Source organism: Vigna angularis, chromosome 2 (assembly GCF_016808095.1).
Source record: "Vigna angularis cultivar LongXiaoDou No.4 chromosome 2, ASM1680809v1, whole genome shotgun sequence".
Taxonomy (NCBI): Eukaryota; Viridiplantae; Streptophyta; class Magnoliopsida; order Fabales; family Fabaceae; genus Vigna; species Vigna angularis.
The window spans coordinates 6,652,683-6,666,155 of record NC_068971.1 but is presented as its reverse complement, the minus strand read 5'-3'; the positions used below and the strand labels follow the sequence as shown (position 1 = coordinate 6,666,155).

The window sequence follows — 13,473 nt, the reverse complement described above, 5'->3', positions numbered from 1 at the left end:
TAGATTCATAACAAAAGAGTGCATTTCATCTGATTCCTCAAATAAATGCCAACCATTTAATATCTCTAAAAAATTCAGTTGAATATGAAAATCAATGTTTGGCAGCAAGTCACTTCAATCTCCTACATTTTACAGATTGCTCAACTACAAAACCATGCATCATTTTACTACAACCTTTTTGCAGCTAACAACAGTTATTAACAAAGCTTGTCATTTAATCATCCTCAATGTTGAGATCTACAAGCTGGCACGATGATCATCAGATATGGTCTCTTCAGAAGAAGTGTCACTATCAACAATGATCAAGTCATCTGGTTTCTGGACACGAGATTCCAGAGACTTGTTCATCTTCACCACCCCATATTTTCTCCTTGAATAGGTTGAATAGTAAGAACCATTTGGCATGTGTGGCTCACTTGCCCTCAGACCATTGAACCAATTTTGAGGTACAAAGCATGACTTGCTGGTATTAAAGCAATGATCTGAAGTTCCTGGCATGTCTGGGTGAGAACTCAAGGAACCCACTGCAGACATATTTGGCATGATTGGAGGAGTGTTAACAGCTTCTCTGAGCCAGTGGGGCAAATTATTTGTCGCAGCCAAACAATTAAAGGGATAGTTATTCGAGTAAGAGTTCTGCCTGCAAATGCTCAAACTTCCAGGAGAGTGGAAAAATCCTAGTTCATACTTGTCTCTGTTGTTGTAATTGGTCTTTCTGGAATGAATAGTTGGCCTATGAGTGTGCGCAGTGGTGTTGCTTTGAAAGTTATATCTGGTAATAGGCCTCTTCAAATGGTTACTCTCCCAGAAACTTTGTTTAGGATCCAAGTGGCAAAAGTTTCCTTGCAATGATGCCACAGCTGCTGCCCTTTCTGCTGCTGGATACATGAACTGTGAAACATCAATATCGTTCAAAAGTTTTAATTGTTCAGCCTCCCACCTCTCAGCAAGGTCCCCTGCCACCCTTGATGGTGAAAACCGCAATCTAGGATCCCTTAACATGGCATCCCAATTGCCCCTACCATGTCTCCTTACACCAATCCAAAGAAAATCCAACTCCTCTTCAGACCACATGATAGGGTGTGGCTTCAAGTATTCTTGAAATTTTCCTCTTTCATTTAAAGCTCTTGTTCTGCGTACAATGTTGTCAAATACTACCTGGTTCCTGGGATGCGATAGTTTCCGGTTTGGTGATGAAGACCGACATAGTCCATCTTGCACAATATCTATAGTTTCAGTGGTTGAATTTGACAAAGACAAAACTGACATACTATTAACAGAATCACTGACCCTAGCCTTGAGCTCCATAGGTAAAGACAAGCCCAAAGAAAGAGAAATCATAGGCATCGATTTTTGTTTACTGGTTTTTGTTTGTTGAACCCTCATTCTTTCTTCAGTCATCATTAACTGAGCTTGAGTACTACTTGAGCAAACACCGGCTGTAGTCTTTCCTTCTGAAATCAGCTGGATATACAAGAGGATAAGGAGAACCAGACATCAATAATGAGGAACACTATCATCGTCTTTTAAAGGGAAGATATAACATGAACTTCATAGTTGATGTTTACAAACAGCCCCATCCAACAAGCTTTAAAAGAGTGAGAAATGTTGCACTTGGGAAGTAAGACTAACAGTGCACAAACCATTTTTGAAGAAATCCAATTAAGTCTTAGTACACATATTTCCAACCAGGATAAATTAAAACATTTATATTTCCAATTGGGACAAAAACAATGTTTTATCCGATCTTTTATTGGTTAACTACTTAACCATTATTTCTAGATTTTGTTAATTCTTCCTAAATAGGAATATGTTTGCCGGGATTTGCACATTGTAATTTTCTTTTCTAAAATATAAAATATCACCTTTGAAGTTATAGAAATGCATTGGCATCCTATTATACCTGTGTATTTCTAGCATTTAAAAGGTCCAGTTCAGAAACTTTATCTTCAGCAATGGCAGAACTACTGCATGCAGATTCCAATTTGGACGCAGGAGCTCTCATCCTCAAATGAAAGGGATGCTTCTCAGCACCCATGTTTAAATCAACAATGTGCTCTTCTGTATCACAAGAAAATTTATATGAAGAGTAAATTCTTTAAACAAAATGAAAATAATGCATGACGAAGCTTCGAAGCAATATATAAATCAATAAAAACTTCACAATTACAGAAAAAATATTTAGATTGATATTTCAATGTTTGAGGCTAAGGGGAAAATCTTACCCGCAGAGTTATTAGGTAGGTCAAACTGAGGTTGGTATTCAGCAATTTTCATCATTTCATTGCCCAAACCATGTTCATTGGCCTCACACAACAAGGTTTGGGACTTTTGTAGTTCCTGATTAGTGCCTGCGGCTGCAGGATAGGGATCTTCAGAATCAACTTTGACAGAGACTACCTGGCAATCCTTATTAAGATGTAGGTCTTCCGTGTGAATCAGACAACTGTGGCTCAGTTCTCCTGTTCTGTCTGTATGAGAGGCATTTTTTCCGGAGTCTTCCCCATGACCAAGTTTCTTTCTCATGTCTGTCATACTGTTAGAATGAAAGCACTGAATACAATTCTCCCCCGCAGCTAATGGTTTTCTATTGGATTTATAATATTAAAAAAAAATGCAGAGTTGAGATTTATGAAAATATACCATGTTTCAGAAACAACTCCAGGGGAACACGGAGAATCACTACTTTTGACCTGTCATAAAATTATGAGCTACTGTTATTCACGAGATCTGTGACTAATTGATTGATGATCAACATCAAAATTTGTCACATAGTCAATCCCTCTATGAAACTGAGTAGTTTTCATGATCAAGATGTCCAATAGCTCTGTCTAATGTATAGAGTACCGTTTTGAGTCTGTTTACTCCCATGTCTTTAAGCTATTATCTGTTGACTTCGTCACTACATCTCCAGAAAAGGATTAGAAGAGGAGACAAAACCCTGTATCTAAGTTGGATAAAGAATTTTAAACCTACTAAAAGCTTTGTATGATTAATTGTTCTTTTGGTCTCTCTTATTTGAATTGTACGTGACTTTGATCCTCTAAGTTTTTGAGTCAATTAAGTCCCAATCTTTTCAAAATTAAGCAAATTTGGTTCCTTCATTTTCTATCTAAAGCATTTAAATTCTCACTCAATCTTCAAAAAAATGAATTGATTATATAGTTTCAAACATTAATCTGTTCAAAACTAAGTAACCAAAATATAAAAACTTCCCTCTTCAACCCTGATCTATGTAGAAAATTCTTCAACTTTTTACTGTTAAAATTTTAAAATTATTTCATAGCCGTAACTCATCATAAGCCTCAAATATTTGTATAGAAAATAAAAATTTTAAGGTTTTAGGGAAAAAAGTTGGTAGGGGGGGCCAAAATTTGGTTCTAGAAAAATTTGGAAGACCAAAATAACACTAAAAAAATAAAGGAACAAAAAGTACAATTAAACTAACTTTTCAAGTTAACCTAACTGCATAACAGACTGTGAAATTAGTGATGGATAAAATACTAAGTCAGATTACAAGATGATTTTAGTCATGATCTAAAAAAAAGTATACAGAAATATACCAATCCATGGATAACAACTACTTGCGGTTGCACTAAAAACCAATGATGTTTCAATAGAAGTATAAAAGTTTGTTGACAACATGAGGTTCTCCACACTCAAAATTGTAGTTCAATAATATACACTAGTCGAAGAATAATAGCAAAGCTAAAATCCCTTTATCCAAGTGAATGAAGTAATTTATAAATCATCAAATCATTCACTGCATTCACATATAAAGATCATCAGCAAAGAAGACAAATGATAATCCTAAAATTAGCGATAAATATTAATACAAAACTTAAGAAGCTTCTACAAATTAAAATCATCACCTAAAGTAATTATCATATAACTTCATGAATAAATCAAAATTTCAAGTAAAAAACCATAAGGTTTAAGAGAATCACCAGGAAGCCATACTTTTTCTTGAGTTTGACAAAGCTCCCCTCTTTCTGTAAGCTCAGCAGATTGATTAAGGTCTGTCAGGAAAGACATAGAGCAACTTCTACAAGATTTTTTGTATTTAGTTTCACTCAATGTCTTCCCTTTTTCTGAAAGCTCCACTGATTGATTAAGGTCAGGTACATTATCTACAGGACATTCCTCGCTGGATGATTCATCACTAGAACATAGATTGCCATTTGCAAGCATACTCCACTTGGTTAACACTGAAATGTTTTCCTTCGTGTGCAATAAGCTGTTTTGCTTGTCATTTCCATCTAACCACTTTTTTCTTTTGTAACATCGACTGAAGGTTATTAGAGGACTGGTCAAGTTGGCCCGAATAACCCTATCTACAGATGGGTTTCCAATATTACCTTTGGGGCGACAACCAGTAGGATCATCCATTGAAATATTAGAAATAGTAGATGTATTGACTTGCGAAGAACTGATATCCCTTGTGATCAATGTTTCTGAGTTGACTAAATTAAAATCATTGACAGCACCCAATTCAACTGGCAGGGAAATTTTATTAGAACAGTTGTCACATCCATTACAAGAGCTTTCAAGGGCACAGGAATTTCTCTGAGTATTGCAATCATTATCTGAAGTCTTCTCTACTATGGGCAACTCACCATCATCATTCTTGATGTTATCCTCACAGGGATCCTCTGTTGAAAATGATTCATGGGCAGTAGCCATTGCTTCTATTGTATCATTGTTTCCAAGCACTTCTGTCTTAGGATCACCAGTGCTTTGAAGCAGAGGCAATGATGAATAATCCCGCTGTTTGAAACACGGCATTTTCCCACCACAAGTATCCTACAAAATATATAGATGAGTAAGCCTGTCAGATGCGATCACAAAAGCTGTCCATGTAATCGGCAGTTAAGTGTTATTCCAGTATATAGCCTGTTTTGCTCCCAAAATTAATTTACTTGCTCTGTAATTGATAATTATAAGAAAGGTGGATGTTATTGTAATGCATCACATCACCAGGGAAACTCCACACGAGTGTTGTTTACTTGATATTTCCATTGTTCTTTAAAAGGAAAAAGGAAAAAACTGAACTTTAATGGCCATGATATCCCAGCATCGAAAGAACTTTCTCAACAAAAAAATCACCTTCCTCTCCTGTAAATATAACAAAATAGTAAACTATTGGTTGGTTGTTTAAATTTGTTACTCGGTTATCAGCTTTCTGGATTCCTCCCCTCACATCCCAAAATTGCAGTAGGCCTTCTTGCTTTCATGTTTTGTACAGTATACAACAGATTTATGGTATTTCAAAATTTGGTTATATCTATGAGTATCTCAGAAGTTCTAAAGGAACAAGCCTAGCATTGAGTAAATTGTGAATGATGATTTTTAGATAAATTTTGACTTAGTCTAATTTTTCCTTTTATATATTTGGGTTAAATATATTTTTCATCCCTTAACTTTCAGTGAAAATTAGAATTAGTCCATCTTCAAAACTTTGGACCAATTTAGCCCCCCATTTTTAGAACTACGTGGATTTAATCTTTTTAACCAAATTTTGTTAAATTTATTTCATATTTAAATGTGTTTCACAATTAACATTGAAGCGGAAATGTGTAAACAAATCAAAAGTTATTATGAAACTGATAGGACCTAAGGCAAGAGGATAGAAGGCGGGAAAATGAGAGAGCGGTTAGGAAAGGCGGGATGGGAGAGCTTATATAAATAGAGTTCTATTCAGCCACTCCTCCCTCCTCCGCCTGTGCTGCGTCCCCACGATGATGGGGTCTTACTTCCGCTCCAACCTCCCGCCTTATTACTCCGGCGAGTTTCTTCCACATCTCTAGCAATGCGCATGGTCGTCATCAATTCGCTAGGGTCGAGTATTTGAACCTGATCTCGAATCTCCCCCTGTAACCCCGCAAGGAAATACCCTAACAATTGCTCCTCCAGTAACCCACTCGTTTGGCCCACCGGTACCTCAAATTCCTGAACGAATTCGTCCATAGTGCCAGTTTGCTTGGTCGCCGCCAGCCGCTCGAAAATAGTACCCCTGTTTCGTCCCCCGAATCACATTACCAGCACGTCCTTCAATCCTTCCCACGATTGGTTTCTCCCCTTCGTCCACCAGAACCGAAACCAGTACCCCGCACTCCCTTCCATACTAATGTAAGCCAAGCGGATCTTCTCTTCCTCCGAAACGCCCTATGATTCAAAAAAAATTTCTGCACACCTATTTTGTTTCGTTTCTTCACTGCTTCGATTTGGTTAGACCCTCGCCACCGCACCTCCTCTGCCTACACTTCGCCCCCATGCTGATGGGTTTTTATTTCCGCTCCAGCCCCCATCCTTATTTCCCTTGCGAGCTTCCTCCACGTCCCTGGCTATTCGCATGGCGGCCATTAGTGCTTGAGGATCTTGTATTCGAACTTGATTTCGTATATCCTCCTGCAAGCCCGCGAGGAAATACCCCAGTAGTTGTTCCTCCGGCAACCCCTTCGTCAGCCCTGCCAAACACTCGAATTCTTGGACGAACTCATCCACTGTCCCCATTTGTTTAGTCACTGCTAATCGCTCAACGACTGACCCTCTGTTTCGACCCCAAACCTCATTACCTGCGCATCCTTCAGCCCTTCCCAGGATTGGTTCCTGGCCTTCTTTCTCCAGAACCGGATCCAGTATCCTGCACTCCCTTCCATACTAATGTATGCTAATCACACTTTCTCCTCCTCCGATACGCCTTGCACTCCGAAAAATATTTCCACGCGATTGATCCAATTTAGCGGATCAAAACCCTCGAAAAGGGGCAATTCTACCCGTTTTCGCCACCCGCTGTGACTTTCGCCACGCTCTCCATCTCTTCCTATGATCTTGTCTTCCCACCTCGCCCTCTGATTGGCGTTTACAGACGCTTGACTACCGTCCAACATCCCCTCCTGGTCACGCGCCCTTCCTCCCAAAATCTGCATGACTTCTTGCAAGTCTTGCCGTATCGTCGTCGTATCTTGGCGCAGTGCTAAGTTTTTAGCCTTTATTCCGTCGACCGCAATCTCCATGGCTTTCAGCTGGTTCTCCACTACACTCAGTCTTCCATCGAGTCTGCCCTCCATTGCTCTCTTCTCCCCTCAATTGGATCCGGCAGGTTGGACCAATTGTTAGGTTTCCGATTGAGAAACCTAACTTTCTCACAATATCCAAACACCCAACAGCACAGAAACAAGAAATAACAAAGGAATAGTATGAATTTCACTGTGAATGTATATACTGTAATGTATAACGAAATACAAAAACGGGAGCCTAATCCCCCTCAACAAGGTCCAAGACCTGTTTACACAAAAGTATATGACTAGCTGCCTTCTAACAACGAATAGAACTCTATTTATATAAGCTCTTCCATCCCGCCTTTCCTAACCGCTCTCTCATTTTCCCACCTTCTATCCTCTTGCCTTAGATCCTATCATTGATAGGATCTAAGGCAAGAGGATAGAAGGCGGGAAAATGAGAGAGCGGTTAGGAAAGGTTGCTCTATTAAGAGCCCTATAATCTATACAGAATCTCCAACTCCCATCCTTTTTCTTGACGAGAATAATCGTGCTTGAATAAGGGCTTGTGCTAGGCCTTATTATTCCCGTCTTAAGCATCTCCTCCACCTGTTTTTCAGTTTCTCCTTTCATCATATGTGGATATCTATAGGGTCTTACATTAATGGGACCCTCTCCTTCTTTCAATGGTATTTTATGTGGATATCTAGGGGTAGCCCTCTAGGCTCTTGGAACACCACTTTATACTGTTCCAGTATGCTCTCCAATTCTTCTCCCTGTGCTACTGTCAATCCTTGAGTTAAGTCTCTGGTTTTTTTTCCCTCCATACGTCCTAAGCTCCATACTACTGTCACCTCTTCTATTTCTGTCATCTTCAACAGGGCTTCTGGCACCACCACTTCTTTGGCCAATGTGGGATCCCCCTGGATTGTTACCTGCTTCCCTCTTTGCCTAAAGACCATAGTTAGTCTTCCCCAGTCAGTAGTCACTTCTCCCAATTTTGCCAACCAATCTACTCCCAATATCACGTCTACCCCTCCTAACTCGAACAAATAAAACTATTCCTCTATCTCCACTTCTCCTATCTCCAGTATTACCTTCCTGCACAGCCCCTGGGTTCTTTTCTTCTGCCCATCTCCCAGGCTCACCTGATACTGCCTGGTATCCTCCACCTCTAAGGCCAACTCCTCCACCAACCTCTATGATATGAAGTTGTGGTTGGCACCACTATCAATCAGAAGTAGCACCGGTCTCCCCGTTATCTTCCCCTGAAGATTCATCGTCCTGGATTGAGTTAATCCTCCTGCAGAGAAAGCCGAAAGTTCCATCTGTCGTTGTTCCACCTCATCCTCCGCTCCTTCATCCTCTTCGACCTCATCTTCGCCCAATATAGTCACCCTCAGGCTTCGTTCAGGTCTTCTATGGCCTCGGACTGATCAACAACTCTCGATCGGCCTGTGTTATAGCGATCGGCCTCGGACTGCTCGGCTAATACCGATCGGTCCGGTCTACAATACTTGGCCTCGGACCGCTCAGTAACCGCTCCTCGCGTTCGTCCCCTAGATGACTCGTCTTCTATCCCACTCCCTTTCCTTACCTTTTCGCCTCCCTGTACATACTCTTCCACTGTCCCCATCTGTTTCGATGCCGCCAAACGCTCAATAATGGTTCCAAACCTTATCACCAGGGCTTCCTTCAAGCCATCCCAGGAACGATTCTTGGCTTTCTCCTTCCATGCTCTGAACCAGTAGGCAGCGCTCCCCTCCATACTGATATCGGCTAAGCGCACCTTTTACTCCTCTAATACCCTACGTAACTCGAACAATTTCTCTGAGCGATTGATCCAGTTCAACGGATCGATCCCCTCGAAGACGGGTAACGCCACCCATTTCCGCCAGCTGTTTTGCCCCTCAGTATGTTCGCCTTCCCTTCCTCCTTCGTCTTTCCGCCTCACCCTCTGATTCTCACTGACGGACGCTTGGCCCCCATCTGCGTGTCCATCCTGGTTCCTGTTTCGTCCACCCAGCCTTTGCATGATTTCTTGTAAGTCTTGACGCATCGCGGCCGTTTCTTGTCGTATTTCTTCCATATTTCTTCTGTATTCTACCATGCTCCTTTCGCTAGTCCTCCTCTCCCAGGTATTGTCTCTTCCTTCCATCACGATTATCCTCCCTTCGATTCTATTCTCCCAAGCGGTAGCTTGCCCACCATCTGGCTCCGCCTTTAATTGGATCCGGCAGGTCAGACCAATTGTTAGGTTTCCGAGTTAGAGACCTAACTTTCTCACAACACCCACTCAAATCAAAGGCAATCAAACAATAAAAAACAAAGGAATTGTATGAATTTCACTGTGATTGTATGTATTTACTGTAAGTGTAATGAAAAACAATAACAACTCGGGAGCCTAATCCCCCTCAACAAGGTCCAAAACCTGTTTACAAAACATAAGAAAATGGCTAGCTGCCTTCTAACAATGAATAGAACTCTATTTATATAAGCTCTCCCATCCCGCCTTTCCTAACCGCTCTCTCATTTTCTCGCCTTCTATCCTCTTGCCTTAGATCCTATCAGAAACGTGTTTGAAACATGAAATAAACCCAACAAAATTCAATTAAAAAGACTAAATCCACTCATTTCTAAAGTTGGAAGACTAAATTGGACCAAAGTTTTTTTAAAAAGGGACTATTTCCAATTTTCACTAAAAGTTAAAAGACCAAAAACATATTTAACCCTATATATTTTGACTTAACCTATTGGTTGTTTTACCAGGTCAAAGTCAAAAATCATTTGTTATTATAGAGCATTGCCTTCTTGATTCTCTCACCAACTTGTTTTCTTCTTCTCTTCCTCCAAATTCATAATAATATGGGGAAAATATATTACATTTTTGTCACTTGAGGGTGCATCTTACAAGAGCGTATTCAAACCTAACTCAAAGATTTTCACATTACTAAAAATAACACTACAAGGAAAATAAATCAGTAGGGGCCTTGTTTACATAAAATTTTCCATAAACACTTGTAGGAAAGGAGATAAAAAGTGGTGTGATGAATTAAGCTTCTCCCAAAAGATAACATCAAATTATACATTGGAAAACTTAAACGAAAAGAGGTTCAATAAAAATCATGCGCATAAGTTGATTTAGCTTATGAGAGAAGTTCAATTTATTTTATCTTTTTCTTTCATAAGTGTTTATAGAGAAGTTTATCCAAAAAGGTCTGAAGTTATTATTTTCACATGCCTCTAACTACATCTTTTCTCTAATCACAAAAACAATCTCAAGAAGGTAATTTCTTACTATAAAATTAAAAGTTATCCATTCCAATTTCTTTATACTTCTGTAGATTTATACTCCTGCCAATATACATCAATGCATTTAAAAATATTTCGTATCAAGGCCCTCACAATGCTACCTTCACCTGTTAGACATGAGAGTTTACATAAAGTACATGAGCCCCAGTAATATAATGTCATAGTTTTTCTCTCTGGCAATTCACTGCCAGTATACACCAATGCACTTAAATCCAGTATTTTTTTAACAATGAAAACCATTTTTATTTGAGAGAAATACATTAATGAACCTTGCCACTGCCTAGTAGTTTATGCCAAGGCCTACAAGAGTCTTGTTAAATCTTGTTAGATATGGAATTGCAGAAAGAGAGAAAGAGAGAGATAGAAGTTTGATGCTCCATGAACATATCAACAAAACCGGAAGTTGGTTTTAAGAATCTCACCGTCTTTTCTTCATGCTTTTCTGATGTTTTCTCCACAGTTTGGTTGTCATTAAGGGCATCTTCACACACTGAATGTTGGTTACAATTCCCATGGATAAAATTACTAGTTGGAGATTGACGCCTTCTTTTATAAGTTAGAAACACTTTGTTCCCAAACATTTAAACTTCTTTGGATAAGAACTCCTTAACTGCTGGATGCTAGGCTTGGAGCACTGAAGAAGACAAATTACAACACGGGTCACCAATAAAGTCCATTCCACTTAAGAGTCAAGCATTCACCACTGAAGTGTATAATATTATGAATATAGAGAAGTAAATGACAAATTGAATACATCTTACAAATCACAGGACACATCTCTCAAATATTGGATTCGGATAGAATATATCTTCAATCTACAAAAGCAGTTTAACTCCTGATTTTAACCTGCACATTAGTTAAAAAGCCCTTAAGGAGTTGCAATTCACATAAACTAATATGAACGAAGGAAAGAAGGGTAAGCAAGTTTCACCACAGGCATTTGAAATATCAATACAATATTGTGATGATTGAAAATCTTAAAAAGCTTTAGTGCCATGAAATTTTCATTTATAATATATATGCAAAAGCAAAATGGAAACTAGTCCTTTTTTATAATTTATACAAAAGGACCAGCCAGCTAAGCACGAGACATCTTTGTTGCAAAGAAAAAGTGGCAAGCTCAATAAGCTGAAGTAAAAATGTTCATCTTTCTTCTACAGAGAAATTCAAGGAACCTCTTAATGTGCCACGATATTAATTAATAAACCACAAGAGCCCATGATTTTCTCAGTTTTTTTTTTTTCATGAACAACCACATTCTGAAAGAACCTTTGCCAACGGTAGCAACAACTGGACCAATAAGGTCCTTTATGAGGGTATCTAACACAAAATTCCACATAGAAGCAATCCCTACACGGAGAAACTTCTATAGTTGCATCTTTAAACAATAATACTTTTCTTCGATGACCATACTTCCCTATTCCCATCGACATTGAAGACTTCATTAACCACGTGAACCCACAGAAAAACACTTCACTAACCTGACCTCCAACAAGTCACCACCATCCACACTCCATCATTTTCAGAGCACAAGAATGAAAACGCTCCTTTTAACACAGTTTGTAAGCAAAAAACGAGATAAAATCTAAACACCCCATAAAAACAAAAAGAAAGAAACTTTGCTTATAACCTGAAGCTTCACATACTTCAAACACAAACCCCACTATTCTTTTTTCTTTAGACACAAAAAAGGAATAGATTCCTTGCAGCAAAACCTAACGAGAGAATGGGTCCATTCACACTAAAGAATCACCAGTTTACATTTACTATTCAGCCATTGTCCACAGCACCCAGATGAATTTGTGAAATTTCAAGCCATGCAGTACGCAAAAAGAATCAAACTTTGGCAAGCAGTCAAGCAAAAAAGAAAAGGAAATGATAAAAAACTTATGGAGAAGTGCAAAAAATAAAAAAGCAGAAACAGCTTACAAAAGAGAAAGCAGAGACAAGCGAGCGGAACAATAATACACCAAAGTTGAAAGCTCTTCCTGTTGTCAGCATCTGTCTCTACTCTATAGTACTTTGAGAAATTTAACAAGAGGTAAGATCAGTCCTTGTACAATGTATTTGGTTATGTTTTTCATTTTCCTTGTTCGCGTTTTTCATTAATAAATAATATTTTTAATTATTAATAAGCAACATCAGAGCCACACTCACTCACTGACAAAAACCTTTGCTTTTTGCTTGCGTTTTCACGCCAACAATGACACGTCGCTTCCATGAGGTTATGTCATAGGCCCAGAATCGAGAAAGGCCCATCTTTTAACCTGATTTTGGCGATTTCTTTTTGCACCTCCATACGTTTCCCGCTAAATACGAAAATTCTCATTTTCTTCTGCAGGTTTAAATTTTTTCAGATTTTTGTAATCTAAAAACTTTCCCATTATTCCACTTAGAAGTAAAACATGTCTTTAATAAAATAATTAGCTTTTAGCTATCAAAGATTAATAATATAAAATCTACAATTATTTGTCACAATATATATATATATAGAGAGACAGACAGACGGAACTACATAATAATTTGTAGAAGCAATTTTGGACTATTCAATCAATAAATTTAAAAAACAACAAAATGTTAATATATATATATATATATATATATATATATATATATATATATATATATATATATATATTACATTTAATTACTTTTTTAGTATTTCAAATTTAGGGTAAGTGCAGTTCAGTGTGTATTTTCTATTATTAAAAACATTTAATTTCAAAGCGATAAAAAAATCATTTCAAAATTAAAGTGATTTAAATTTTAGTTTCTGAAGTTAAAAGTCATTTTCTGCTTGCTTGTTAGGAGTCACGGTCTTCAAAGTTCTCTGTATTTGTTCATATTTTCAGGAGAATAAAACACCAGTTTTTTTTAATACATATTAAAAATAATATGGAACATATCATTTATTAAATAATTTTACTAAAATAATCATACTTTTTAACATACAATTTTTTTCAATAAACACGAACATTTATCAGTAGACATTCAGGGATAAACTAGATGTTTCATTAAAATTTAAGAAGCTAATCTAATTTTTTTTATAGGCTAAAGTTGTGGTTATTTTTTTAAGTTTGAATCATAAAAGGGTTTTATTTTTAATCTGAAAAAATAAAACAAATTCAAAATGTTGAAAAAAGTGGTTAATAAATAGTAT

The 13,473-nt window shown here is 37.9% G+C and overlaps 1 protein-coding gene across 5 annotated transcripts; it reads right to left on the bottom strand.

The window, feature by feature from the left end:
• Positions 1–4: 4 nt before the first annotated feature.
• LOC108328902 (uncharacterized) lies at positions 5–12,391 on the bottom strand. Of its 5 annotated transcripts, none has more exons than XM_017562801.2 (8): positions 12,243–12,391; positions 11,068–11,159; positions 10,736–10,947; positions 3,961–4,803; positions 2,644–2,693; positions 2,226–2,536; positions 1,904–2,061; positions 5–1,464 (listed from the first exon to the last, which is right to left on the bottom strand). In XM_017562801.2, exons 3-8 carry the CDS (start codon positions 10,892–10,894, stop codon positions 238–240), a joined length of 2,748 nt encoding a protein of 915 aa, XP_017418290.1. In that variant the 5' UTR covers positions 10,895–10,947; positions 11,068–11,159; positions 12,243–12,391; the 3' UTR covers positions 5–237. The 5 variants fall into 5 exon arrangements, with proteins under 5 accessions (XP_017418290.1, XP_017418287.1, XP_017418288.1 ...); XM_017562798.2 differs by having other exon boundaries at positions 11,075–11,159; XM_017562799.2 differs by lacking the exon at positions 12,243–12,391 and adding an exon at positions 11,944–12,229 and having other exon boundaries at positions 11,075–11,159.
• Between the last annotated feature and the right edge of the window lie 1,082 nt (positions 12,392–13,473).

Coding starts and splice junctions, on each gene's coding strand:
- LOC108328902 (XM_017562801.2), bottom strand. CDS start 10,894: ATGTTTGGGAACAAAGTGTTTCTAACTTATAAAAGAAGGCGTCAATCT. Junction 2,537..2,643: donor GGAGTTGTTTCTGAAACATG/GTATATTTTCAT, acceptor TCATTCTAACAG/TATGACAGACATGAGAAAGA. Junction 2,062..2,225: donor CCTACCTAATAACTCTGCGG/GTAAGATTTTCC, acceptor CTTGTGATACAG/AAGAGCACATTGTTGATTTA.